The following is a 27,775-nucleotide window of genomic DNA, read 5'->3' as shown; positions in this document are numbered from 1 at the left end:
TGTGGAGCCAAGCAAACTAAAGTTGTGAACAATCTCAATCTCTTCACCATCCATCCTGATAATCAATAGCTCCTCCAACCCAAAAATGTCCCTAGTGATTTTTTCATGACCTCACATGTCCAAGAGGAACTTTCCCCTCTGATAATGAATTGCATTGTGCCCCTTCAAAATGAGATATTGAAGTCCTAACCCCAGTACCTTGTGAATGTGACCTGGTTTAACGATATTGTTAGGTGCAATCAAGATGAGTATGGATCATAGTGAACCTATGAATGATAGATCTGAATTTTTCCTATCCTCTGCCATCCTTATAATTTTTTTCAACACTTGAGCCTACTGTTACAGTCAGTCACTGTGTAAACCCACCTGACTGAGGCTTTTCCTTTCTTTTGCCTATTGATTTCAATACAGGCTTCTTGAAGATGTTATCACTTGTCATGAGGTTGCATCAAAGATAGGTGACTCCTGCTCCAATCTGAGTTATGTCTATAAAATAAAAAAAAAAGACACAGAGACACACAAAAAGACGGGCATGTGCATGTACATCAAGTGTTCCTTGCATGACCAGGAACACTTGGGGCTATCAGAAGCCAGGAGAGACAAGGACAGATCTTCTTTCAGCGCTATCAGAGAGAACATGGTTCTACTGGCATCCTGAATCTGAAACCTCAACCTCCAGAGCTGTGAGACAATACATCCACTGTCGGGGATCTCTCCAAAATACAGAAGAACAGTAATACTAAGGTCTGCCTGATTCAGGACATGCTCTTTTCAATCACTTGATAGGCATCTGAGAGTTGGATGGTGAATAAGGATGACAGAAGAATTGATGCCTTTAAATTGTGCATGATGTTGGTGAAGAATGCTGAATATTCCATGGATTGCCAAAATAATAAATGAGTATCTTGGAAAAGTTGCAGCCAGAGTACTCTTTGGAGGCAAAAATGACAAAGCTTCATCTCTCAAACTGACCTTGTTATTATTTTTGACACAAGATTCTGCCCTCAGCTGGGAAGGACTAACCTCTGTGAGTGCAGTGCTTGCCCACTGCCCTGAGGGGTTCATCTCCAGGGGAGAGTGCGAGCCTCAACCCAGCTGCTAGGAGACTGCTGGGAGCATCATAGCAAAGCATCATAGGAGAGGCTATTCCATAGAAAATGAAAAGGGTGGAGAATCAGGTAAGGGAGGAAGATCGCATCAAGATGGATTGATATGGATAGAATGAGAGTAAGATCTGTTGTTCATAGGGTTGCTATGAGTCACACTAGGCTTGATTGCAGCTAACAACAACCACCACCACCACCTTAGAAACCATTATTATATCTTCTTGTTGTTATGTGCCGTCGAGTAGTTTATGACTCATAGTGACCCTATGTAAAGAGCTCTAAACCTTACTCTATCCAGTGCCAACCTCACTGTCTCTGACACACCTACTCCCACTTCCCCAATAACTGAATCGATCCATCTCATTGAGGGTCTTCCTCTCCTGCACTGTCCCTCCACTCTCCCAAACATGATGGCCCTCTCCAAAGACTGATCCCTCCTTGCAACATGCCCAAAGTGTGTCAGATGAAGCTTCAGAATCCTTGCTTCCAAGGAGCAGCCCAGCTTCACCCTCTCTGGGATAAACCTGTTTGTTCTCCTAGCAGTCCATGGTATATACAACACTCTTCTTCAGCACCACAGCTCAAAGGCACCAGTTCTCTTTCTATCCTTCCTAGTCACTGTCCAGCTCTCTGACTTGATAGAAAACTCACATTCTGATTTCCAGATTCAATGTGGTGTGCTGGGTCCAGGCTTGCACTGCTCCTACTGGCTTTGTGCTTTTTGTCAAATTTCTTATATCTCTGGGCCATAATTTTCTTATCTATAATACAGGGATGAAAATGCCTTTCCAAGTTGGTAGTATGAGCAGTGCCAAGCACAAAACTTGGCATATAGTCAATGGTCAAACTCTCCTCTTTGGAGTTGCACTAGGTCTGGGGCTGTCCCAAGTGCTGAAGTTATTTTGCTATCCAGCCCCCCACCCCCACCCCATCATTGCACACACGTCATCTCTCTCCTTTTCTCATTCTCACCTCCTTCCTTTCCACATGGTTTTCCAGAACCATGGGGTCTGAGCAAATCTAATTTTCCAACTGGCTTCTTCAGGCCCCTGAAGGGGACAGGAAGGCAATGAGCCATGTATGAGGCATCCTCCAGGCAGGCATCTGGGAGCTGACAAACAGGAGTGGTGACCGGCCAGACTGTGCTGGGAATGAGGGTCCCGGGGCCAGAATCTGCCTGCAAAGCATGGCACCTGTGAACCCTCATACAGGAGCCTTAGGATTCACAAAAGGTCTGTGAACCACCAGCCACACAGTATGACAGGTGAGTCTGTAGGGGCTGCAAAGGTGAGCAGGTTGGGGACCAGGAAGGTAACTCTAGGATGCAGGGGCGTAATGGACCCTGACTCTGACAGCAATCCCTTAACTCCTTCCCTAGCTCCCGACCACCTTGTCTTTAGTCTTTCATCCTGTTAATACAGTTAAAGGAATCTTCATGTTTTGGCTTTTGATATTGTAGATTTAACTAATGCTAAACCGAGTAATCAGTGGTTAATCCTCGAGATCTTTGAGTTTTAAAATAACAATAGTATTGCTTCAGAAGGTGGCTATGTGGAGTGGGGTAATGGAGACTGACAACTCCCATCTTCCCAGGGAAGCAGTGGGAAGAGAAGTTGCCAGCTCTAGGGGCAAAAACCATCCCTTTGTTTTTCTATTGAGATTGAAGTCAGCATGCTTGGAGATCTCAACATCCAACTCCAGCCTGTTCTGTATAGATGAGAAAATCCAGCGGATTCCACTGCGTGCCACAGAGCTGAGACTGAAAGTCAGTGCCTGCCCTGGTCTGAGACAGGTCAAGGGTGAGCCCTCTGTGAGCTCTGCAGGCCACCAAGACAGAATCCCTGCAGATACTGGCTGTTGCCTGGAGGCCTTTGGGGCCAGAGAAGCCGGCTGCTGTCTTGCAGGACCGAGGGAAACTATAATCCTTTCTCTGCCCCAGTTTCCTCACCTTGAAGGAAAAGTTTGGTTCAGATATTTGAATCTCCAAGGAATTATCAGCTCTGATGTTCTAAGTGCCAACAAAAAGAGGTCATTTTTGTCTTTGGTTGCAAGACAAGAAGCTGAGTTTCAGTTGCAACTTAGCCTTAACTTTTCAACTTGGGCAAATTTCCATTCCTCCCAGTGTCAGTTTCTTCCTCTGAAAAAAGGGGTTAAAACTCTCTTCTTTAGATCTCTGAGAGGGCAGCAAAGCAGAGGATCATAGGTGCTTTGGAGAGCAGAAATGTAAGGGCATAAGTGACTGACCTTGTTATTATTTTTGGCACGAAATTCTGTCCTCAGCTGGGAAGGACTAACCTCTGTGAGCGCAGTGCTAGCCTGCTGCTCTGAGGGGTTCGTATCCAGGGGAGAGTGTGAGCCTCAACCCAGCTTCTAGGAGACTGCAGGGAGCATCATACCAGCAAAGGAATGGTCCAGAGGACCCTCAGAGGCCACCAGAAGAAGAGCACCCTCCCAATTTCTGAGACCTGGCTGCGGAGAACTGTTATATCCCCACCTGGCAGAGTGAGCCCGTCTTGAAAATTGGCCTCTTTACATATGGAAAGCCAAGACTCAGAGTGGGACAAGGATAGACAGGACTGGGGGCTAAAACTCAGGACTCCTACTCTGCCTCCAGCTCTCTTTTTACCTTTTTTCAAAGACCCAAAGACGATGATGATGATGATGTTGATGATAATGGTAGCTATTCCATTTAATGGAATAAGGAGCTCTGATGGCCTAGTGGTTAGAAGCTGTGCTGCAATCCCAAAGGCATGCAGTTCAAATCCACCAGCTGCTCCGTAGGGAGAATGGGCACAACCACCACCACAACATTCCATTTAGTAAATGTATCATGCTCTTAGTTCCCATAGTTGCTGTTATGTACCTCTGAGTTGGAACCAACTCATAACTGACCCTCCAGGGGTTTTCAGAGGTGGTACACCACATAGGAAGTTGTCCATCTTTCTCCTGTGGAGCACCTGGTGAATTCGAACCACATACCTTTATGTTAGTAGTACAATTTCTTACCACAGTCTTCACAATGGTTCATAATAAAACAAACAAAAACCCCAAACACCACAACCCTAAAGCAGTCAGTTGCTGCCATGGAGTCAATTCCCGCTTGTGGTAACCCTGGAACTGCCAGAGCAGAGCTAGATGTGGTCCACAAGGTTTCCATAAGCTTATTTTTCAGATGTTCTCCACGCTCAGGGCTCGGGACTTGGAGGGACTAGGAGGGTGTGTGCTCCTCTGATCACCAGCCAGTTTCTTCCAAGACACCTTTGGCTGGACTTTAACTTTTAACCTTTTGATTAACAATTGAGTTTCTTAACTTCACTACCTAGTGACCGTACAAGGCTGTTACTGTTGTGTGCCATTGAGTTGATGATGACTCACAGTGACTGTATGCACAACAGACCCAAACCCTGCCCCATCCTGCATTGACTTTGTTGAAATCACGGTGTCAGTGCTTCTAATTGAGAATCTTCCTCTCCTTTGCTGACCTTCTACTTTTCTGAGTAGAGTGTCCTTTCCTGATAATATGCCCAAAATACGGGAAATAAAGCCTCACCATCCTTACTTCGAAGGAACATGCTGGCTGCATTTTTTCTAAGACAGATTGGCCTTTTAGCCATCCATAATACGTCCAATGTCCTTCACCAATGCCACATTTCAAAGGCATACACTCTTCTTCAGTCTTCCTTATTCATTGTTCAACTTTCACAAGCATTTAAAGCAATTAAAAATGGAATGGCTTGGGTCGGGCATACACTTGAATTGTCAGAGAAACACCACCCTTGGGTTAATGGTGCGAATCCCTGAGGACGATGCTACCAGGACACAATTAGTGAAGAATACTCGTCTTGAGCTTTGTGCTTTCTTAAAGAATTATCCATATTGGATAGAACAAATAGTGGTGACTCAGGGGGTTAGACCAGAATCCTAGGGAGTCTATGTTAATGGTGGAAAAGTAATTTGGAAAAACAGAGGGGAAATGACTACACAACTTGGAGAATATAATCAATGCCACAGAATTGTATATATACCAGTTGGTGACTTGGTGTATGGTTCTCTGTGCAGAATCACAACAATAAAAAGAAAATGAAATAATTTTAGAAATAGCAATAAGTTGAAAGAGGCAGGATTTAGTGATTACCTCAGCATGAGACGAGAGGCTGTGGTAAAGGCTGCTCATCAGGCCATGCAATCATCACAACATCTCTAGAAAATAGATTTTATTCACATTTCACAGAGGAAGAAAGTGGGATTCAGAACTTCAGAGTCTGATTCAGGGCCATATAGATAGGAATATCAAGTGGATGGAATCTGGCCAGTTCTGCTTCTGTCATCTGTGCTTTTCACCTGTCAAGTTCTAGATTCCCATGGTAGATACCCTATACAAATCAGTCCTCACAATAATTCTAGAAGGAATAAAGAAGAAATAAACTCAGGCCTTGACTTGACATTGTGAGGCTGTGAGCCAGTTCTGGGGAGGGTATCTGGTCCCCAGAGTTTGCAGTCCGTGGAGATCTTGAGTTTGGTTCTTATTTACCCATGAGGAACCTGGGACTCTGCAAGGAGGTATTTGTCTTAAAATCGCAAAGTAAATGCTGATGATAAATACAGGAGAGCAAACTTTGTCTTTATTCTCCCCCTTCACTAGGAGGAGTTCAGGGTGGCTCAGACCCTGAAGGCTGGTGCTGGACACAGCCAAGTGAGACGACATCTGTATCCTGTTGGGGTCCATGGCGGTGTGCCCTCAGTCTACCAGTGAAAACCCCTTTCCCGCCATTTCTTTCTGTGTGGATTTGGGGTACCCTCTTATGGGTTGAATTTCTTCTCCACCCAGCCTGTATGGCAGACACCTTCACCCTGGGGGTGCTGGGCCCCTGGGACTGTGATCCCATCTTTGCCCAAGCCCTCCCCAGGTTGGCTGCCCAGCTGGCTGTGGACCGAGCCAACCAGGACTCCTCTCTGTTGCTAGGCTCTCAGCTGGATTCTGTGGTTCTGTCCACAGGCTGTGATGCCCCTCAGGCCCTGGCCACATTCCTGGCCCACAAGGACAGCGTTGCTGCTTTTGTGGGCCCTGTCAATCCTGCTTACTGCCCAGCGGCAGCTCTGCTGGCCCAAGGCTGGGGCAAGACCCTCTTTTCCTGGGTGTGTGAAGCCTCAGAGGGAGGAGGTGAGCTGGTGCCCACCTTGCCTTCTGCTGCCCATGTGCTGCTTTCAATTCTGAGACACTTTGGCTGGGCCCGCGTGGCCATTGTGTCCTCTCACCAGGATGTTTGGGTGGCCACAGCCCGACAGGTGGCCACGACTTTCAGGACACACGGGCTACCTGTAGGGCTGGTGACGTCACTGGGACCTGGGGATCAGGGGACTGCAGAGGTCCTGAAGCAGCTCCATGGTGTGGATGGCCTGAAAAGTAAGTGTCTGTGGGTGACTTCCTCCCAAGTGCAGGCTGGGCTTCACCTGACGGGGCGCTTCCCTCACTCAGATACTGGGTCTAATACTTGGCAGTGGGACTGCGTTTGACCTCATAGTGGTCTTCTGAGCAGATCTGCTGAGGTCCAGAAGCTCAGAGAAGGTATGTCACTTACCCAAGTCACACAGCTGCTGAGTGGTACAGCTGGATTCTAGGCTTTGTGACTAGAATCTAGGGTCAGTCGAGGAGTGGGAACAGAGGGCACACTTGGTTCTCTCCAGAAAATGTAAAGGAAATGAAAGTAGAGAACAAGTGAACCCCAGGAAGGAAGTTAGAGCTTCTTGGAATTAAAGTTGAAGCTTTGTCTCATTTGTTGATTGAGTCCTGCATTGATCCATTGCCTATATGGGCTGAGTCATAGTGGTGGACAGGACAGAGGAGGTGACTGTGTGATAGGGAGACAGGCAGGTCAACCCATCAGGAGTTTGTGACAAAGAAGCCAAGGCCAACCCAGGGACAGAGGTCTGAGAACCAGAGTGTGATTTTGGAAAGGGCCTGGGACATTTAAGGAGGCTTCTTGGAGGAGTTGTCTTTAGGGAAGTAGCCAAGAAAGGCATGGTGAGTTGGGGGTCAGGGAAGAGGTGTCCCTAAAGGATGAGGGACCTCAGAGTTAATCTACAGGGAAGGTTTTCAAAATGTGCTTTATGATCCATTTGGATCAAGACACCAACCAGTAAATTATGACCAGGGTCATGAAAAAAAGAAAGGAAGTATAGAATATAATTGGAGAGATAAGAGTAAGATCGAGTAGAAGTGAAGAAGATTGACTAGAATAAAGATAGTGAACATGAATGCATTCACAGGTAATAAGAGTGAATAGAGAGAAGCCTTGGTGGCACAGTGGTTAAAGATTTTACTTCTAAACAAAGAATCAGCAATTCAAAGTGTGGCAGTTTAGGTCCGTAAAGATTTAAACCCCGGAAACCCATTGGGGAAATCCTACTCTGTCCTATAAGGTGGTTATGAGTCAGAATAGAGTCAGTGAGTCAGCATCGACTCAAGTGAGTAAGAGTAAACAGCATTGGGTAATAAGTATCCAGTGGCACTTTCTTACTGTTTTGTGTGTTCAAGCTCAACATATTACATTTTGTGAGCCTTCTGAGGTAAATGTGTTTCCTACCATGGGGCAGCATTTAGTAACCACTAGGACCAACAGGGGAGCTCTGGTGGCCTAATGGCAAGAAGCTGCTCTGCAATCTTGAAGACATGTGGTTCAAATCCACTCGCTGCTCCACGGGAGAAGGATGGGCAATCTCCCATGTGATTAACTGCCTCTGAAAACCCACCGGAGGGTCAGCTATGGTCAGATCTAACTCAGTGGTACCCAACAACAGCAACAGCCACAAGAAGACCAACGTGTTTTATACTGGGAGGAATTGAGGCCAAGAACTGTAGGGGTGGGATGGGTGGGCAACCTGCTGTGGTCATGTGGTCGGTTAGGGGAGAAGGAGACTTGCCATATGGGTCCACTGGGACCTCCAATGCCATGCCTCACTTCCCTGAGGCTCGATCTTTCAGGAGAAGAGAGGAAAGGAGAGGAGATGAGAGGAAAGGAGAGGAGAGGAGAGGAGAGGAGAGGAGAGGAGAAGAGAGGAGAGGAGAGGAGGGTAAGGAAAATAATTTCTTGAGAACACCAGGGGCAGATGTGTGTGATTAATTGCCTGGAAGACACGTCCTTTCACCACAGTCCCTAAGCACTGCTCTGCATGGACCGTGTCTAGCCTCTGTGGACATAGAGAGGAACTGGCCTGATCCCAGAAGGGCACGAGGCCCTAAGGCTGGCAGGGGAGACAGATGTGCAGACTGTCCTGTCTGCACCTCGGTCAGTGAGGCACTGAGGCTGGAGGAGCTGACATTCTCAAAAGACTTCACAGAGGAGCAGGGGTCACACAATGTCATGCTAATGATTAGAGCTGAGCCTGAAAATGAGACATTAATTCAGATAGAGACGATGGGAAGTTCTAGGTATAGGGACCCGCTCCTGCATAGAGATGGAGTTCACATGTGAAGGGGGAAAGGGGAATGATGAGGGAGGGGCTTGGTTCTGAGGGGATGAAGCCTGGTGGGAGTGGGCGGGAGAAGCTGGATCAGATCCTATCTCCTTCACTTCTGCAGGAGCCCGAATTCCAGCCAGAGCTGTAGCGTTTAGAGAGAAAGACAGGTAGGGAATGGACCTAGAGTCACCTTGGCAGAGTCCCACTCCTAGCTTCATTTCTTACCAGCTGGGTGACTTCACACAAGCCACTAAATCTCTCTGAGCTATAGTTTTCTCCTGAATAGTATGGAACAAACTCAAGCCCCTGGGTGACACAAAGGGACAGACACTATGGAGGTGTAGTCCATAGGGAGTTGCACTGCTGACTCAAAGTTGTGCCAGCGGCTACTTGAGAGAAAGATGGGCCATCTCCTCCTGTGTCATGTAAAACCTCAGAAACCACTGGACAGTCAGCTATGAGTCAGTTCTGAGTCAATGACAGTGGGTAGTACAAATGGTTAACATGCTCAACTGGTTAACTGAAGGGTTAGAAGTTCAAATACACCCAGAGGCACTTTCAAAGAAAGCCTTGTTAACTACTTTCGAAAAACAGCCTTTGAAAGCTCTACAGAGCACAAGTCTACTCTGCCACGAGTCAGAATTGCACTGATGACAGCTAGTAAATCTAAGCTTCATCAGGACAGGAGGAAAACAACCTGCATTATGCAGATGACACAACCTTACTTCCTGAAAGTGAGGATGATCTGAAGCATTTGCTGCAGAAGGTCAAAGACTGTAGTCCTTAATATGGATTGAAGCTCAATATTCAGAAGACAAAGATTCTCACCACTGGGCCAATTGGCATCATGATAATGGAGAAGAGACTGGGGTTGTTAACAATTCCAGCTTGCTTGGCTCCACAATCAACACTCTTCACATCAGCAGTTAGGAAGTCAAAAGACAAATTGCACTGGGAAAGTCTACTGTCAGGGACCTCCCCAAAGTCCTAAAGAATGATGATTTCAGTCTAGAGACTAAGGTGCACCTGATAAAGGCCATCTTTGCAATTACTTGCTGGACAATGACTAAGGATAACAGAAGAAGAATAAATGCTTTTGAGTTGTGGTGCTTGAGAAGAGTATTGGGTATACTATGGACCTCCAGGAGAACAAATAGGTCTGTCTTGGTGAGAGTGAAACCAAGTTTCTCCTCCGAGACAAGGATTTTGAAGCTCCGTCTCACATACTTTGGGCATGTGGCCAGGAGGGATCAGTCCTTGGAAAAGGACATCATGCTTGGAAATGTGGAGGGAGACTGCAGGAGAGGAAGACTCCAGATGAGACGGATTGATACAGTAAATGGGGCAATAGGGTTAGGTGCGTTGGAGTCAGTGATATTGGCTCAGAATAGGGCAGGGCCCAGAGCTATTGTATATAGGGTCCCTATGAGTCACATACTTGATGGCACATAGCAACAACAGCAACTATCCTGCAGAATCATGAAGATGAGATGAACCACTGCAGATAAAGAACACAAAGCAGTGGTCTGAATGCAGGGAGCACTCAACCAGGGCTGATGTTCCTGTTTATGTGGCTCCCTTCACCCAGGATAGCCCACCAGGGGCTCAGCAGAGGCCAGGGTTCCAGCCTCTGATTCTCACATGGTGAGGGGTCCTCAGGCCCCAGCAAGGAGACTCCTGTCCTTCCATTTTCCTGGGTATTTACGAGAAAAGGATTGCAGAGGGATCCCAGGCTACATCCAAAGCAGCTGTGTTTGTTTTGTTCTGTTTTACTTTCATTGCAACCCTGCTCAGAGGCCCATGTCAGGAAGAGATTAGAAAGTCCGTGTGGGATCCTTACTTCTGGCAGGGAGGCCTTCTGAGCTCCAGCCATAGTTTTAGTATTTAGGATCCAAGAGGGCAGGGTAAGTAGGGGACCAAGTTGGAGTCACATAGCCAGAGTCTCACTCCTGGCTTCACTTTCTACTAGCTGTGTGATTTCAAGCAAGCCACTAAATCTCTCTGCGCTCATCAATAATGTGAGACAAATTCAAGCCCCTTTGTAGTACAAAGCAGTGTTCTAGTGGTATAATTCATAGGGAATTATCACATCCAGAGGGTGAGACCAGCTCTCTAACTATCAAAGGTCTACATCTGCTTGCTTTCCTGAGTGGTGTATGAAAGTTTAACAGCTCAACTGCTAACTTGAAGGTTAAAGGTTTGAGTACACCCAGACTTGCCTCAGAAGTGAGCCAATTAATTTTTGACAAAACAGTCACAGAAAATCCGTAGCATAGCATAGCTCTTGTCTGATACACAAGAGGTCACTGTTAAATTGGAATAAACTTGAGGGTAATTGGTGCTTAATTTCTTCTATAAAAGAGGTATGTGTGTTGACATCTGCTTAGATCTTGAGGGAAGTGAGGGGTGTCATCCAGGGACACAGTTACCAGCCAGGTACCAGATATGGGGTGAAGACCCACTGTGATGATGTATCTGGGGGCAATAGTCTGACTGCCCTGTGTTTCCTCATCTGAAAGGCAGAGATAATGAAATATACAACTTTTAAGCTGTTGTGAAGGAGCCCGGGTGGCATGGTAGGTTTCATGTTGGGTTGTGAACACAGAGTCTAGTAGTTTGAACCCACCAGCTGCTTCATGGAGGAAAGACAAGATGGTCTGCTCCTGTTTAGATTCACAGCCTTGGAAACCCCAAGGACAGCTGCCCTGGGTCAGAAGTGGCTTGACAGCAGTGAGCTTTGTGCTTTTGGGTAGGCTTGTTGCCTTATCAAATGACCAAACATTTGTAAAAGTACTTTAAGACATTATAGTAGATACTAGCAACTGTCAGAGCCAGTGAGGTAAAGAGAGGAGTCAGAAGTTGGTCAAAATGGTTGATGGGCAGGCTCTCTGAACAAGAGAGACTTGTTCATATAAATACATTCTCAGTTGGAGGTACTTTTTCCCAAGGATGAACCTAGGTTTGGTGGCCTTGACTGCTACTGACATAGAAAGAACAGATTAAGGGAAATGTCTACCTTTCACCAGAGTGACGAGATATGAGGGGACTGGGAGTGGCACGGGGGGGCCTTGATGGGAATACAGGGCAGCTGTCCATGGCACAGAATCCTGGCCTTCAGGGAAGCCCGTGGGAAGCTGGCCCCAGGTGACCTTGCCGTCTCTGCCCCAGTCGTGGTGCTGTGCATGCACTCTGCGCTCCTGGGCGGCCAGGAGCAGACGGCCCTGCTGAGCCGTGCAGGGACAGAAGGCCTGGCTGACGGGAGGCTCGTCTTCCTGCCCTATGACACACTGCTGTTCGCGCTGCCCTATCGCAACCACTCCTACCCAGCCCTCGGAGACAGGGGGCCCTTGCAGCGTGTCTACGATGCTGTGCTCACCATCAGCCTGGAGTCTAGCCTGGCAGACAAAGCTGTCACCACTGCCAACATGGGTGGAGAGGTGCCTTCCCATCTGGAGCCAGAGAAGGTCAGTACAACCCCTCACATGCCCTCACAGGACCCTGAGGACCTAGGGCATGGTGTACTTGTCCACTCTCACCCTTGATGGCCTGGTCAGTCAATCACTCAGCCATCCAGTCCCACCTTCCCTGTAGGCCCAAGACCTGTCCCTCCTTTGACAAGATCTCTCTTCCTAGTCCTTGGACATACCCAATTTCTCTGTCCTGTGTATGTGTCGCTCTTTAATGAGTCACTCTGTTAGCACTTTTATTTACCCTTCATCTTCTGGGTCTTTTTTGCTTCTGTTCCCTCATTGGTTCTCAATTTCTCTAACTCTCCTTTCTGGCCCAACTGCTTTTTCTCTTGAAGACAATCTTCTTTCTCTGTGTGTTTCTGGCAAATAGTGAAAATTGGAAGGTGTAAAGGTTAAGAGTAATGAAAAATGTGAAAGAAGGAAAAGTTTTCTAAAGTTGCTGATACAGATTGTAAGAGTTAGAAAGAAGAAGGAAGGGCTGTTGGCTTGGTTTTCACTTGAAGGACTTATTTGAACACAAGTCTCTTTCTGTACGTCTGCATCTTGGTGTCCAAAGGTAGTGACAAGCGTGTGGATGCCAATTCCTGTTGCCAGGAGAATCAGGGCTCAGAGTTATCTGGGAGTCTGTGCCATGAGGTTGGGGACTTGTCTTCTGCAGGTGTCACCACTCTTTGGAACCATCTATGACGCTGTGATCCTTCTGGCTCATTCCCTGAGCCGCGCTGAGAGCCAGGGGGCAAGGGTCTCGGGGATCGACTTAGGGAACTACACTGGGGCACTGGACGTGGCCGGCTTTAGCCAGAGGATCCAAACAGATGAGAAGGGCAGGCGACTGGCCTGGTATGTCATCCTGGACACCGATGGTTGTGGAAGCCAGCTGGTCCCCACCCACATCCTGGACACAGGAACATGGCAAGTGCAGCCTCTCGGCAGGACCATCCACTTCCCAGGAGGGGTTCCTCCAGCTCGAGACTCCAGCTGCTGGTTTGACCCAAATACACTCTGTGTGAGAGGTAATTCACCACCACCCATTTGTCCACTTGTCCATCCATCTATCCACCCATCCATCCACCTGTCTATCTATCTATAGAGCCAACATCCTAGGCTTTCTGAACAGTCTTAGTGATAAGTAATGGTAGGTGCAAAGACTTAAGAACTTACTGTCAGGGTTGTTCATCCATCGAGGCCAACCAAGCAGTTGCAAAGCACCAGAAAGACTGGCGAGGCTATTTCCAGTGAGCAAGGCTATAATGTTTACAGAGCATGTCCTTATCTCTTAATGCTCCTGGATCTTACCCCAGCCCTGTGACTGGGCTATTACCCTCCAGGGACACCAGCTAACCAAAGTGCAGAGAGGTCTGGGGACTTGCCTAAGGTCATGCAGGGAGGCACCACCTAGGCTCACACTGAGCTTGTACTTAAGCTCATACTGAGCTGCATCTCCTGACTTCAAGCACAGAATTCTTTTTATCTCATGACCACAAGGGAGTATGAGGTGAGAAAGCCCATCCTGTTCAGATTCCTGGCATCTGTCAGTGAAAGCTCTTATCACTAATGCAGCTCTACTGTATACCTATGAATAACTTTGTACAGAGACGAACGTATAACACGTCAGCACAAATAATCAAATGCACCCACATTCCCTACTACAAGTCTGTTGTGGTTACTGCGTCAGTGGGTAATCTTAGGTTTGGCCAGATCTGCTTATGTCCCATCCTGCCCAACCCTTCTGCAGCTTCCGTTTTCCTCATGATCTTCTCTCTGCCTGTTTCTTCACCTCAGTTGGAAGATGCTTCTCATCTTCCAATGAAACTCTGTGGAGAAGGCTAATTCTTGATTTCCCCCAAACACATGCTGCTCTTTCTAGCTTCCATTTTCACAGGCTTTTATCTCTTCCCAGAGTTCTACTCTCCACTTTGATTGGCTAAATCCTCCTTATCTTTCTAGAACAGGAGTCTTTGTGATGCCATGTTTAAGAGCTCAGTTTTTAACCAAAAGGTCAGCAGTTTGAACCCACTGGCTGCTCTGTGGGAAGATGTGGCAGCCTGCTTCCTTAAAGATTGTTGTTGTTGTTAGATGCCGTGGAGCTGTCTCTGACCCACAGTGACCCAAGGACAACAGAAGGAAACACAACCCCTTTCTGCAACCATACTCGCGGTCACTGTGTGCTTGAGCTGCTGTTGCAGTCACCGTGTTAGTCCATCTTGCAGAGGGCCTTGGAAACCACAGGGCAGCTCTGCTTCGCTCTGAAGGGTCACTATGAGTAGGGATTGACTCAATGGCAATAGGTTTGGTTTGGGGACCTTACTCTTCAAGAACAGCTCTCCAGTCAGAGCTCTCCCTCCCTACTGTGTGCTTCTCACCCACTGGGTGCATCACACCATGCTCATGGCATGCCTGGATATCTCTACCGCCACATCCAGTACGGCTTACTCCTTACCTCTTTAAATCTCTACTCCAATCTTCCTTCCTTCCTTCCTCTAAGCCTTTGGTGAAGAAAAGTAGTGCAATGGGTAGGAGTCTAGATCTCTCTCTTTCATTGCTGTTAAATCGGCACTGACTCATAGCTGGCTCACAGCTGACTAACCAGTGTGTTTTCAGAGGCTATAAACTGCACAGGAAGAGATTGTCCATCTTTCTCGCATGGTGCATTACCTCTTAGTGAATTACAGGCGAGTGGACCACAACCTGTCTGTGGGATGGCAGCTCGACTTCTTACCCACTAGGCCACCAGAGCTCCCTAAGGACAGATGCCAATACAGATACCAAAACTATCTGGGCTTGAACCCAGTCCCTGCCTCTCATAGTTACTTGACATTTCTGTTTCCTCATCCATAGATTTGAGAGAATAACATACCTATTTCCAGAGGCCTTTGTGAAGACTTGCTGTAAAAGAGCAAGGGCCACATAGGGACAGCCATATCTGACCTTTAACAACTCCACACAGGGAAACTGTGCCCATCAAAAGTATGAACAACACAAAACCAGTTCCCGTGAAGTCAGTCATTTCCCTGACACTCCCTTACCTCTTCCTACTCAGTATCAATCTCATTGCTTTACTGGGTTCAAAATCTGATTTGATAGCTCTCAGACCTCACAGAACTATATTGTGGAGGTCAAAAGGTTATAATCCAGGTTAGTGGCAGAATACAGTCAGGATGGCTTCTGAAATGTGCTCACAAGATCCTCAGCCTTGAGCCTCACTTTAGGCCAGTGATACAAAGTTCTCAGTCCTGCCAATATTGGCTCTTCTCTTCCACCTCCACCCTAATTTATCCAGCAAACTTGAGCAAAGGCTTAGCTGAGCTCTGGTTCTGTCCATGCGGAAAAGTACCAAGGTCCACTCCATCTCGTGTCAGGTCTCTGATTCCCCACTGTGGCTGCTGCGGCTGTTGCTCTGGTTTGGATGGAAGAGTTACATTCTCTTGCTTTCTCTTCTTTGCTGGCGGTGGGGTTCCCCCCCCCCCGCCCGCCCCGCCCCTGCCCCTGGATCTGCTCAGTTTAATGGCGAGACTAATAAATCCCCTTGTAGATTAGTGAGGCTAGCCAGTCGTCTTGTGGATAGGCTAACATGCCCTATTTGCCTATTCCCACCCATCCACACAGAAAAGCCAAATTAATGGACAGGATAGCTATTTTTAACAATAAGTCCCACACTTGCAAAGTAAAAATACATAACAGCCTTCTTTCACAATACATACTACAAAATATTTGCTGCTGCTTTTATTGTCTGGATTCAGTTCAGTTCAAGGTGTCTTAGAAAGAGGCAGGCAGAGCAGTCCTTGTTTCCCTGCAAAAGGAAGGAGGAGAGGGAAGGAAAGAAGCTTGCCACTCACCCTGACAGTGGAAGCCACTGTCCTCTTTCCAGGATGGAGCTGAGCATTTGACCACTCTGACAGTCCAGGCTGATGCTGGGATGCCAAGGTAAAATAGGCCCGCGCCTTATGTGAGAGGACCCAGCCAGCCTCTTCATATAGATCCTGACATGGAGACTAGAGAAGAGCTGAGCTTTTCTAATAGTCAGAGGTATCCTACAATGGAGCCAGCTGACAAGGTAGGGAGTGAGTGGTCCACTGCAGAGGGCAAGCAAGAAGAAACAGCACAACAGCTAGTAGGCACCCTCACCTGACAAATTTTATTCAGCACTTGCCATGTGCTAGGAGCCAGGGGTAAAAACAGATCATTAAAACTGTTCTCTCTCTCTCTGCTCTTCTTAGTCTAACAGGAGGGACTGACATATGATATTATTACAGAGTGACCATGACTTTAATGAGGTTGAGCAGGAGCCATTAGGCCCAGAGGCAGGGGTCTATATCTAGACACAGACAGTGGTGCTGGGAACTCATATCTGTGCCTGATGACCATCACAGATAGGGTTTCCCACCAGGACCCTCCTGAAATCCCACATAGGACAGAAGTCTGTATTCCCTTTCCCAGAGGAGGAACTTACCCAGGAAGTGAAGGGGGCTGTCCTCATTGTGTGATCTTTACAGCTGTAAAGATTTCTCCACCCCCCCCCCCTCCCCGCCCTGCTTCCTCACAGGTGCGCAGCCCCTGGGCGGCCCTCTCATCCTAGTCCTGTCCGGAGTCCTGCTGCTGGCTGGTGGGGCCCTCACCTGCCTCATCAGGTGAGACTGTCAGTGCCTGAGGCTGGCTCTGTGCCCTATGCCCAGCTCGCAGGACCTCTCTATGTATGCACAGCCCTGGAAATCTGCTTCCTATCCTTTTTCCCAGGGCTAGGGACCACCCAGGGCTCCTGTCCATCCTAAACCCTCACTCAGCATTTTGTCAGGGATCCCCCTGCCTCCAGAGATGGTGTAGCTGTGCCTTGAGAAAGAAGCCCATAACCTTGAACTAAACTCTGCCCTCCCCTCAGTTTTCACAATGAGGGGCTGGGTCAGAAAGAGTCCCAAGGGCTACTTCCAGCCTGGAAAACAATTCTCCTTGAGTCTGAACTCCTGGTGTTCCCGGATCCAGACCCATTCTGAACTTAGGTCATACCTGGAAGGGGGTTAGCCTTCTATGTACTACCTCTCCTCAGGCTCTGGTTGTCCTGGAGACCTCCACATAACTTGGAAGCACTTGGTCTCCAACCCATCAAGACATTAGACATGGGACCTCCAGACCTGAGCTGAGGCTGCAGGGGTCTGTGGGAGACAGCACTCCGCAGTACCTTCTCTGCCCAGCTGGGCTTGGTGTGAGGCAGGATAGGCCAGAGAGGACTATGAGTCAGACTCAGGTGAGGTAAAGTGTGTCCCGTCCCATCACTGCACTGTGTCTCCTCTAGGTTGGGCATCCGGCAGCTGCGGCTGGTGCGGGGCCCCCAGCGGATTCTGCTGAACGCCCAGGAGCTCACCTTCATCCAGCAGCCCCCGAGCAGCCGGGTGAGTCAGGCACGGACTGGGCTGGGTGTGCAGGCAGTGGGCTGAGGCCCAGCCTGGCCTTTTGATCATATTTACTCTCCCGCAGAGGCTGAACATAGATAGTGGCAGTGAGTCGAGGAGTGTGGCCGATGGTGGGAGCCTGAGGTCAGTGACCCAGGGCTCAGTAAGGAGCCTGCCAGCCTCCCAGGAGCCTGCCAGTGTGGCCCTGTACCAGGTGAGCACCCCTCTACCTTCACGTTGGGGAACAGTTTGGGAGAAGTGAGGGACCGTAGCTTCTCTGGCCCCTGCTCTACTCTTGTTGCAAAAAGGTAACTGGAGTTACTTGCTGGGTCACAAAGCAAGTCAGGACAAGACTAAAAGTAGGGCCAGACTTCAGCTCCCAGCCTATGTGATCCAAGACCTGGTCTTAGGGAACAAATTTCCTGGCCACTTAGCCTGGGCACAGACAGCCTGGGGCCATTTCACCGTCCTTCTCAGTCATGAGGATGGCCCAGCCTCATCCCTGCACACTTAGGCAAAGGGCAATGAGACCCCTGGTCCCAGAGGCCCTGACATGTTGGACAGCACCCAGCCCAGAGCAGGATCCAGGTAGGGTCTGGGTCACCAGCTAGGAGGGACTTGGTCAGTGGTCAGCCCAGTAGGACCCACCGGCTTGGGAACTCCGTACCAGTCCCAAACTCACTCTCATTGGCACTGTGATTCTCACACTCCATGTTTCCCACATAGACAAGCCAGATGGAAACAGGAAGCAGTGAGAAATCTCATTTCTTCTTTCCCACCTTCTCTCTAGAAGAATTACATGTTGATTTTGGTTTGTTGTGGTTATTGTTTTCTTTTTCCTTCTTTTTTACTGGTAGGAGCTTCAATGATGGGCAAAACATGGTTTGTATGCTTTTTCTTTTTTCAATATTGGTTTGATGATGACTTTTTTTCTTAATGATGAAGAAGCTGAGGCTCATAAAAATGGGGGGATTTCCCCAAGTTCACTCAGCTGGCAAATAGGAGCAGATAAGCACTTCCTATCCCTTCCTGAATAGGGAGACTGGGTTCGGCTGAAGAAACTTGAAGCTGGAACAGCCCCAGAGCTACGGCCGAGTTCCCTCAGCCTCCTGAGAAAGGTAGAGCTGTCAAAGGCACGGAAGGTGGGACTGGGGGGGCCCTTACTGTTTTGGATTGGTTTTTATTCAATGAGGAGGCTTCTGGTCTCAAAAAGAAGTCATTCCCAGCACCACGACTGCTGTCTCACTCCTAGAATCTCAACCACAATTATACACCACAATGTCCCCACGGCACAGCGGCATTCCTGAAGCCGGTCCCCTCCACCACAGGTACAATCACCTTCCTCAGCATCCCCACAGTGTAGTCAGCACCACCCAAGGACCTGGCCCTCCGCTCTTCACCCTCTGCTCATCCACCCACGTAGTCACTATTTATTGAGTGAAGCCTTGGTGGTTAAAGTACTCAGCTGTTAACCAGAAGGTCAGAAGTTTGGAAACCACAGGGGGAAAAGTCCACTTAAATAAAGATTTGCAATTTTGAGAACCCTGTCGGGCAGTTTTACTTTGTGCTACAGGGTTGCTATGAATCTAAATGAACCCACTCGCAGTGAGTGTGGCTGGGGGTTCATTTATTGAGCTCAACCTATGCGCTAGGCTTCAAGGATTCACAGTGGAAGAGGGAGACTGGTTCCTGCCCTCAGGGAGTTTGCTGTCACTTGTCATCACTAACCACAGACGAGTCTTCTCTCTCATGAGAGGTCATGTGGGGTGAAGGACAGAGGCCAGGATTTGGAATCAGGAAGATCTCAGTGGAATGCTCTCTCCACAGACACTTAGCTTTCCTGTAAAATGGGGCTATGGCATCAACCTCCAGGAAAATGATAAGGATTAGCGAGAATACATGGAATAACCTGGAACTGTTCCTGGAAAGTAGTGTGTCTTCGACACATGGTGACTTTGCCAATATCACCACCATCCCAATCTGAAATAAAATTTAGAGATTAAAGTGATTGGAGAGGGAGCTCTGGCGGCTTAGTGGCAAGAAGCTGTGCTGCAATCATGAAGGCGTGCATGGTTCGAATGCACCAGATGCTCCACTGGAGAAGGAGAGGCAGTCTCCTCCTTTGCCAGTCAGTTCTGATTCAATGGTATACAACAAATTAAAAAAAAATTAAAAAATATTTTAAAAAGTGACTGGAGGTTAAGGTGGGCTTGCCCAGTGAGAGTCCTAGAATCAGTGACTATGGGCATTTCTTAAGTAATTTCAGAAGTTGCTGAATGAATCACAGGATTCCAGTTACGTATTCTTTTGTAATACCTGATTCTAAAACACTCTCATTACTGTTAGGGACCATGCAGTCAACGACCACTCAAACAAGTGCATCTTGTACAAAGTGCAGCCAGGGAGTTCCTGGGGAGTAAAGATGATGAAACTTCATCTTACATCCTTTCGGTATGTTGTTAAGGGGAGTCAGTCCTTGGAAAAGGACATCTTTCTTGGAAATAGAGAGGGTCTGCATAAGATAGGGGGACCCTCAACAAGCTGGATTGACACAGTGACGGTAACAATGGGCTGGAGTATATCAGAGATGATGAAGTTGACGCAGGATAGGGCAGGTTTCAGATCCATTATTCACAGTGTCGCTAGGGACTGAGGGCAAACAACAACAACAACAACAACAACAACTTAATCCAACACATATGGCAATGTGCTCATACATTTCCAAAGGAAGAAAAGTATGCAGACTCCCCTGTTGATTATCCCTGAAGGTTTTTGTGAGTGTGAAGGTGCCATACAAGGGCTCCGACTTTCCTGGGAGGCCAACTGCTGATAGCTCTGGTTGGATTTGAGCTTTCTGATTTTCTGGGCAAGAACAGCCGAGTGGAGCAAACAGTTAAGTGCTTGGCTATGAGCTGAGAAGTTGGCTGTTTAAACCCTGTTAGAGGTGACTCAGAGGAAGACAGGCCTGGCACTCTGTCTGCTCCCAAGGTCGCAGCCTTGAACACCCTCCAGAGCACATGAGTCAGAATCACCCTGAGGGAAATTGACATAGCTGTCATCAGGGACATGACTTTCTGCTTGTGCCTCATCTCACTGGCTTCTAAGCCACCGAGTCCCTGAATCACTGTAATTTCATGGTGTCGCTCATGTCTAGTGGTTCCACTCACTCACTCAGTCATTCATCTGTTTGTCCACTTCCCAGTCCTGCAAGCACTGCAGGCTCATATTGGATCACATCTGGTCTAGACCCCGGAGTCCCTTGTCCCAACAGATGCGGGAACTTCGGCATGAGAACGTGGCCATCTGCCTGGGCTTCTTCGTGGGCTCTGGCGTGAGTGCTCTGGTCCTGGAGCACTGCTCGCGGGGCAGCCTGGAGGACCTGCTGCGGAACGAGGCACTGCGGCTGGACTGGACCTTCAAGGCCTCCTTGCTGCTGGATTTGATCCGAGTGAGGCCTGTTCCAGTCAGTGAGGGTCATTGGGAGGGCAGGGAGAGGAGAGACTCTCAATTTTCCACATGTGGCCTCTTCCCATGTCACCTTAGAGAAATCTGAACAGTGAGGCAAACAGTAACATGACAGGGCAGGTGTTCTGGTTGCTGGGGCCCATCTTGGTTGTCACAGGCCTAATGGGCCCTTAAATGTCCACCCCAGGGTGTGAAGTACCTGCACCATCGTCACTTCCCTCATGGTCGCCTCAAATCCCGCAACTGTGTGGTGGACGGACGCTTTGTGCTGAAGGTCACTGACCACGGCTATGCTGAGCTCTTGGATGCACAGCGGGCTCGCTGCCCCCGACCAGCCCCAGAAGGTCAGCTCAGGGTGGATGGCGGGTGGGAGCTGCCAGTAAGAGCTGAGGTCTCTAAGTCAGGTGCTCCCACCTGAGTGTGGAGAAAGACACTTCCTGGGGGTGGCTGCATTCTTCTCTGAACCTCAGAGTCTTCATCTGTGAAATGGGGAGAATACAGGCTCCAACACATTCCCAGGGCTTGAGGAGCCAAGTGATGAGGCCATGTGTGCAAAGGGCCTTGTCTGCCTGCTGACCTCTGACCCTCTGGATGACTTTGTCCTGTGACTGCAGAACTGCTGTGGACAGCGCCGGAACTGCTGCGGGCTCCTGGGGGGCCGAGGCGGGGCACCCTCAAAGGAGACACCTTCAGTATCGGCATCATCCTGCAGGAGGTGCTGACTCGAGGCCCGCCCTACAGCTCCTCTGGCCTCTCTGCGGAAGGTACAGTGTCCTACTCTCCTTTTTCTGGCCTGTCCCCGAAGGTAGCCATTGCTTAGTTGGGGTGCTCTGTGAGGGTCAGGAAGCCGGCCTGGGAATAACCTCATCCCCGGCATTGGCTGTCAGTGTAGATTCCACATCTTCCCAGCGCCATCATTTACTTTCTGTGTGACCTTATACAGGTTACATTCCCTCTCTGAGCCTCGGTTTCCTCGTTTCTGAAATGTTGTTGTTGTGTGCCATCAAGTTGGAACCAACTCATCGCTGACCCTTCAGCAGTTTTCAGAGACTGTACATTGCATGAGAGACAATTATCCATCTTTCTCTTGAGCATCCCGTAAAAACTAGCTAGACCCCTCGTGACTGTTCCATCCTGGCTACTTGGTACTTGGGGGTTGGATTGCTTTATTGAGAGCATCTCTGTCCCAATGCTTTTGTGTGCACAGAACAGTCATTCACACCTTTCCAACAGCCATCTGGTCGATTGACAATTTCTTTCTCCTGGCCTGAGTGTCAGGGTCAAAGTCCAGAAAGAGTTCTTCCCTTCCACATTCTCTGTCAGAGGTCTCTGGACAAGGATACCCCGGCCGTTCTTCCTGATGTGCCTTTGCCAGGCTCAGTGACCTCCCCTACAGCTGCCCTGGCTTCTCAGCCTGCCCAGCCCACCGCCCCCTTCCCACCCCTAACATCTTATTCCAAACTCATGAGGGACCAGGTTCCACTTTTTCCCATGGAGCAGAGAGTGTTCCAGATCCCACACTGATGAAATAGGGGAGTGGAAGACGAGGGGACTTTATCAGACCAACATGCCTCACATGGAGTGTTTGCCTACCCCACTCTGCCTGCAGAGAGAGGGAAAGGACCAACCAGACAGGGTCTGCGGGCCATGTGGCCAGTGCGAAACCCTCTAATATTGGGGTCCACCAGGCATTGGATACAGATAGGGGTGTGGCAAGGGCAACAAGCACCAGAGGACCCTTTCTACATGGCATACCTACCCTAACCCCTACCCAATTTCAAGATGAATGGATGTTAATAATGGCAAGGAGCCACAGAAACACCTTCCCTCTTTATGTCCAGCTGCCTCCACGCGCTTTCATAGCTGTGGTGCCTCAGAAGGTCATTACGCACCTCATCTTGTGCCCCTTTGGACTCACATCCAGTGGAAGTCTTCCTCCTCTACCTCACCCCTCAGTTATACCTCTGGATGTCTACCATACTTGAGGGAGAATGCATTAATAGAAACTGCTCAGTGGCACCGCCTTTAAGTGGCATCCAGCCTACATGCCATATTTGCCCTAGCTTAGGTATGTTTGGGGTGCATATCGAAGATACGGGGCTCAGTGCCTGACCATCCTCGGGTAGGAATGTTGATTCATGGCCTGTACCTTTCTGGAGTATGGTTTCCTGGCCTCAGAGGAAGCAGGGTTAAGAGCATAAGCTCTGGGGACACAGACCTGAGGCTGGCTACACATTCACTCATGAATGACTTTGGACCAGTCTCTTTTAGAGTCTGAGCTTCAGTTTTTTCATCTGTAAAAAAGGAAATCTGGAGACTAAGGTGAGCCTGATACAGGCCATGGTCTTTGCAATCACTTGCTATGTGTCAAAGAGCTGGACAATGACTAGGGAGGATAGAAGGTGAATTGATGCCTTGGAGCTTTGGTGCTGGAGAAGAGTATTGAATATACCATGGACTGCTAGGAGAACAAACAGGTTTGTCCTGCAGAGGGTTAACCCAGTCTGCTCCTTGAAGGCAAGGATTCTGAAGCTTCGTCTGACATACTTTGGACATGTTGCAAGGAGGGATCAGTCCTTGGAGAGGGACATCATGCTTGGGAGGGTGGAGGGACAGTGCAAGAGGGGAAGACCCTCTTATGAGGTGGATTGATTCAGTCACTGGGTTAATTGGGGTAGGTAAGTTGAAGATAGTGAGATTGGCAGAGGATAGAGCAGGGTTTAGGGCTGTTGTATATAGGGTCGCTATGAGTTGCAGGTGACTCGACGGCACATAACAAAAACAGTGGCTGTGAGGAATAGTCAGTGATATTTATCAGGCCAGGGTGGCTTGACACATGTAATCATGGTGGCCCCAGGCTCTCTCCTGACCTTGCCACTTGTGGAAAGACCCAGCTTGCTCTTAGAAATAACTGTGGTTTAAAGTCCTTTAGAGAAAACTATGGTGGCATCTTGATTAAGTGCTCAGCTGCTATCTGAAAAGTTGATAGTTCGAACCTACCAACTGTCTTGAGGGGAAAAGCTGTAGCAGTCTGTTTCTATAAAGATTTTACAGCGTAGGAAACCCTGTGGGCAGTTCTTCTCTGTCCAGTAGAGTCCTCTGAGCCAGAATTAACAATGGCAATGTGGTATGTTTTCCCTATTTTTAGTAGATGGATAGCACTTTACAGATTCCAAAGCACTTTTGTTCATACTCATCATTTCATTCGAACCTGGGATGACCCTGTGAGGTGGGCAACTTAGAGAAAGGTTGAGTGAGGCCCAGCGGGGAGCAGGACTTGGCATGGAATCAGTGAAGCTGGGATTTGAGCTGAAGTTCCCTGATCCGTGTTCAATGTTCTTGCACCTAACACTTTTTTGATGTCATCCTTGGAAGTTTCTCCTAGAGCCCAGCTGGGCTCCTCAGAACTGGATCTACCACCGCACCCTCGGTCATGGTGCCCAGTCAGTCACTATGATGCATGGGGTGCTGACAGGGGGCATGGCAGGAGGGACACGAGATCCGGCCTGGCCTGCGTACTGGTTCTCAGCATGTCCACAGAGGAGGACTCCACTGTAATGTTAGAAGAGTTTGAAGCCTCATGTGCTACTACTCTTTGTCTTTTAATATCCGCTGACTGAGGAAATACTCAATGACAAAAATCTGCTCTGAAATCAGCCAACACTTTGGAATGGGTTTGTCTGTTCTTCATCACAACATCATCCACATACTTTTGAGAAACAGCTGTACATGTGTGCACAATGTATTATTGCTTCCATCTGCACTCTCCCCTTGTGAGAATACACAGCCCTCCAGACCCTGATGCAGAGGTCCTCGGGGTCTGAGACTTGCAGGCTGGTAACCTCAGGGCAAAGGAAAGAGTAAAGGCCAGGGAACTGATTAAGCCTTCTAACCCAAAATCAAATTAATTGCTATTGAATGAGTGCTCACTCACAGCGACCCCATGTGTTACAGAGTTGGCCTGCACTCCATAGGGTTTTTAATGACTATGACATTTTGGAAGTAGATTTGGAAGCAGGTTCCTCTGAAGCACCTCTGAGTGGATTCAAACAAGCAATCTTTCACCACTTAGGGACTCCAGCATCCACTTTTAAATCATCAGGAGCCATGGAGGATCCATGAACCTTAACAATCTTCGTTTTCTGTCTGTAAAATGGGACGAGGCCTGTGCTCGCTGCCCAATAAAAAGGCCAACAAAGGATTGGGAAGGAGACTGAAATCTGGAAAGAATTTACTCTCCTCCTTACCCTAATTCCAGCTCAGAGGACAGTAATCAGTTACTCCTCATAGCAACTCAGTGAGATATGTACCATTATCATGCCCACTTTATAGACAGGAAATGGGAACTCAGAGAGGCGATGTAACTTGTGCAGAACGTAAAATGATATTCTACAAGTCCCAGCCTGATCTAGCTGACTCCAGTATGTGCTCAAATGTCTCCATTATAAGTAACTACTTGAATTAACTATGTGATGTTAACTATTATTAATAAATTTTAACACTTTTTTCCAAATATCCCCCCCCCAAAAAAAACAAAACAAAAACAAAAACAAATGTCTCCATTCATCCAGGCTCTCCAACCACTTCCCAGGGCAAAGTAGCTTTGTCATCTGTTAGATGGGGAAATTGAAGCTAATAGCAAATAGTAGAGTCAGAACGGGGACATTGATCTGTCTGGCCTGGACTCAGACTGGTGGTCTTTGCCACATGGTAGGGACGGAAAGGTCTTTGAAAGGAGTTTTCTAGGGGAAATGATGATTGTAATGACAATCAGTAGACAGTATTACTTCACACTTGGGGGACGCTGATGTGATAAAGTCTCCGACTGGCAAGGCTGGTAGAAAGAGCCAAAGTATCAAATGCTTCTGGCACTATGGTAGGAATCCTTGGGCATGGAGCTTGTAGCAGTCCATGCAAGTCCTGGAGCTGACCAAAGCCTACTATGTAAGTACCAGGCACTTAACATCTGTCATCTCCCCATTAAGCACCCTGGGCCAGGATCTCTCCTAACTAGCTGTTGTTGAGTCAGAACCAGCTCATCACTGACCCTTTATTGGGTTTCTGAGAGTGTGTTTACATAGAAATTATTGCCTGGTCTTCTCTCATGGAACCACTAATGGATGAGAACCACCAGAGATGTGACCTTTGGATTAGCAGTGCAACTGCCTATGGACTACACCACCAGAATTCCCAAGCAGGAAGGGCTTATTAAGCTTATTTCACAGAAAGGGAGGCTGAGGCTCAGTGAGGTCAGTGGTTAGCCCACCATCTCATGGGCAGGTGACAGCAGATCTGGAATGTAAGCCCAGCTCTGTGACCTGCCTCCTAACAACACTATGGCACAGATCAAGGGAAGTACCCACTATGTAATAACCCTAAATCCACCGACCATAGCGGATTGAGGAGTGTCTTTAAGACGTCAACCCTGCACCTTTATCCATCACCTTTATCTGCCTCCACACAGGATGTTTGAGGCAAGCCCACTCCAGGAGCTCTCCTGGTAGCCTTCAGTCCACCACCTACAGTTGTGTTTGTTGCAGAAATCATCAGAAAGGTGGCATCACCCCCTCCGCTGTGCCGGCCTCTGGTGTCCTCTGACCACGGTCCTCTTGAGTGCATCCAGCTGATGGAGCAGTGCTGGGAGGAGGCTCCCGAGGACAGACCCAGCCTGGACCAGATCTACAGCCAGGTCAGTGCATCCATTCCAGAAGACTGAGGCGCTCACATCCCTTGATTTCTCTGAAGGTCTAGAAGCCCTGTGCAGTCAGAGACAGCAGGCCAGGACCACCACCCCTGAGGGAGCCTGAGGACAGGTTCTCTTTCTGAGGACAGCTTCCTCAGAGCCAGAGACTCTGGGAACATTAGCTGAGAGCCAGACCCCGTGCCAAGTCCTGTGCTTGCTTCATTTAAACTTCATGATAGCCCTGTGAGGAAGTATGGTTAATATCTGGATTTTGAAAGAGAAGAAACTGAAGCACAGAGTGGTAAGGGGGTCTGCTCGAGGTAACCAAGAGCATAAAAGGCAAGGCTGGATCGGACCACAGGCTTGTCTGTCTGCAGAGTTGGTGCTGGGAGGCCCAGGCTGAACAGATACCACTGTGGCTGACGAGAGTGCTGGTCCCTGAGTCACTGAGTTGACGCTGTGAGAGGGGTAGTCGTGGGAGGGGCGAGGCAAGTCGATACAGGTTTTCAAGGTGATGGTAGAGTGTGTAAGCCTCACTGAGCTGGCTAACAGCTCCCACAAGGCCAATCTGTCAAGCCTCAGGTGACATCTTCATGTCTCCCATGATGCCCTTGGCTTCCCAGCCACAGTGGGAAAGTTGCCAAGGAGAGATTCAATGAGTGAGGAAAGAGGGGGCATACAGATAGCTGATGAAGGAACAAGAGAAGGGAAAGCAGATGTCAAAGAACCCGCAGGTGTCTTTTGAAAAGTCTTCCCACATTCCCTCCCTTCTCTCATCACCTGGCCACCTGCACTGAGGGATTTTGTCTCCATTTCGCAGAGCTGGCCATTACTGGTGTGATGGGCTTTCAGTGGTCACTGTGAAGGTGGTCTGCAGAGCTGGCTAGCCTTTGCAACTAGTTCTTTTTTAAAAAGAAAAATTCATTTGGTGATATATACCAGCCCAACAATATTTAAATATATAATCCAGTGACAATAATGACATTCTTCAAGTTGTAAATCCATTCTCACCAGTCTGAAATTATTCTTTTCCTTTGAACACAAACTCACTGTCCCTAAGTTTCCTATTTCACCATTAGTTGTTGTTAAGTACTGTTGAGTTGGAACTGACTCATAGCTGACCCTCCAGCAGGTTTCTAGAGGCAGTAAATCACATGGGAAGAGGTTGCTAATTTTTCTCCTGCAAAGCAGTTGGTGGACTTGAACTGC

At 48.4% G+C, this 27,775-nt stretch overlaps 1 protein-coding gene across 1 annotated transcript in view; it reads left to right on the top strand.

The window, feature by feature from the left end:
• Positions 1-5,939: 5,939 nt before the first annotated feature.
• Positions 5,940-27,775, top strand: part of LOC102857208 (olfactory guanylyl cyclase GC-D-like) — a 42,015-nt gene continuing 20,179 nt past the window's right edge. Inside the window, exons 1-11 of the mRNA XM_006882924.1 lie at positions 5,940-6,510; positions 11,733-12,028; positions 12,693-13,047; positions 16,578-16,662; positions 17,322-17,418; positions 17,504-17,632; positions 18,456-18,536; positions 20,690-20,866; positions 21,071-21,227; positions 21,498-21,647; positions 26,424-26,572. Coding sequence (XP_006882986.1) covers positions 5,940-6,510; positions 11,733-12,028; positions 12,693-13,047; positions 16,578-16,662; positions 17,322-17,418; positions 17,504-17,632; positions 18,456-18,536; positions 20,690-20,866; positions 21,071-21,227; positions 21,498-21,647; positions 26,424-26,572 — 2,247 coding nt within the window. The remainder of the gene's footprint in view (positions 6,511-11,732; positions 12,029-12,692; positions 13,048-16,577; positions 16,663-17,321; positions 17,419-17,503; positions 17,633-18,455; positions 18,537-20,689; positions 20,867-21,070; positions 21,228-21,497; positions 21,648-26,423; positions 26,573-27,775) is intronic.

Source organism: Elephantulus edwardii, unplaced genomic scaffold (genome assembly GCF_000299155.1).
Source record: "Elephantulus edwardii isolate Elephantulus edwardi_28Jun2011 unplaced genomic scaffold, EleEdw1.0 scaffold00025, whole genome shotgun sequence".
In the NCBI taxonomy this organism is placed as follows: domain Eukaryota; kingdom Metazoa; phylum Chordata; class Mammalia; order Macroscelidea; family Macroscelididae; genus Elephantulus; species Elephantulus edwardii.
This window is presented reverse-complemented; position numbering and strand designations above follow the sequence as displayed.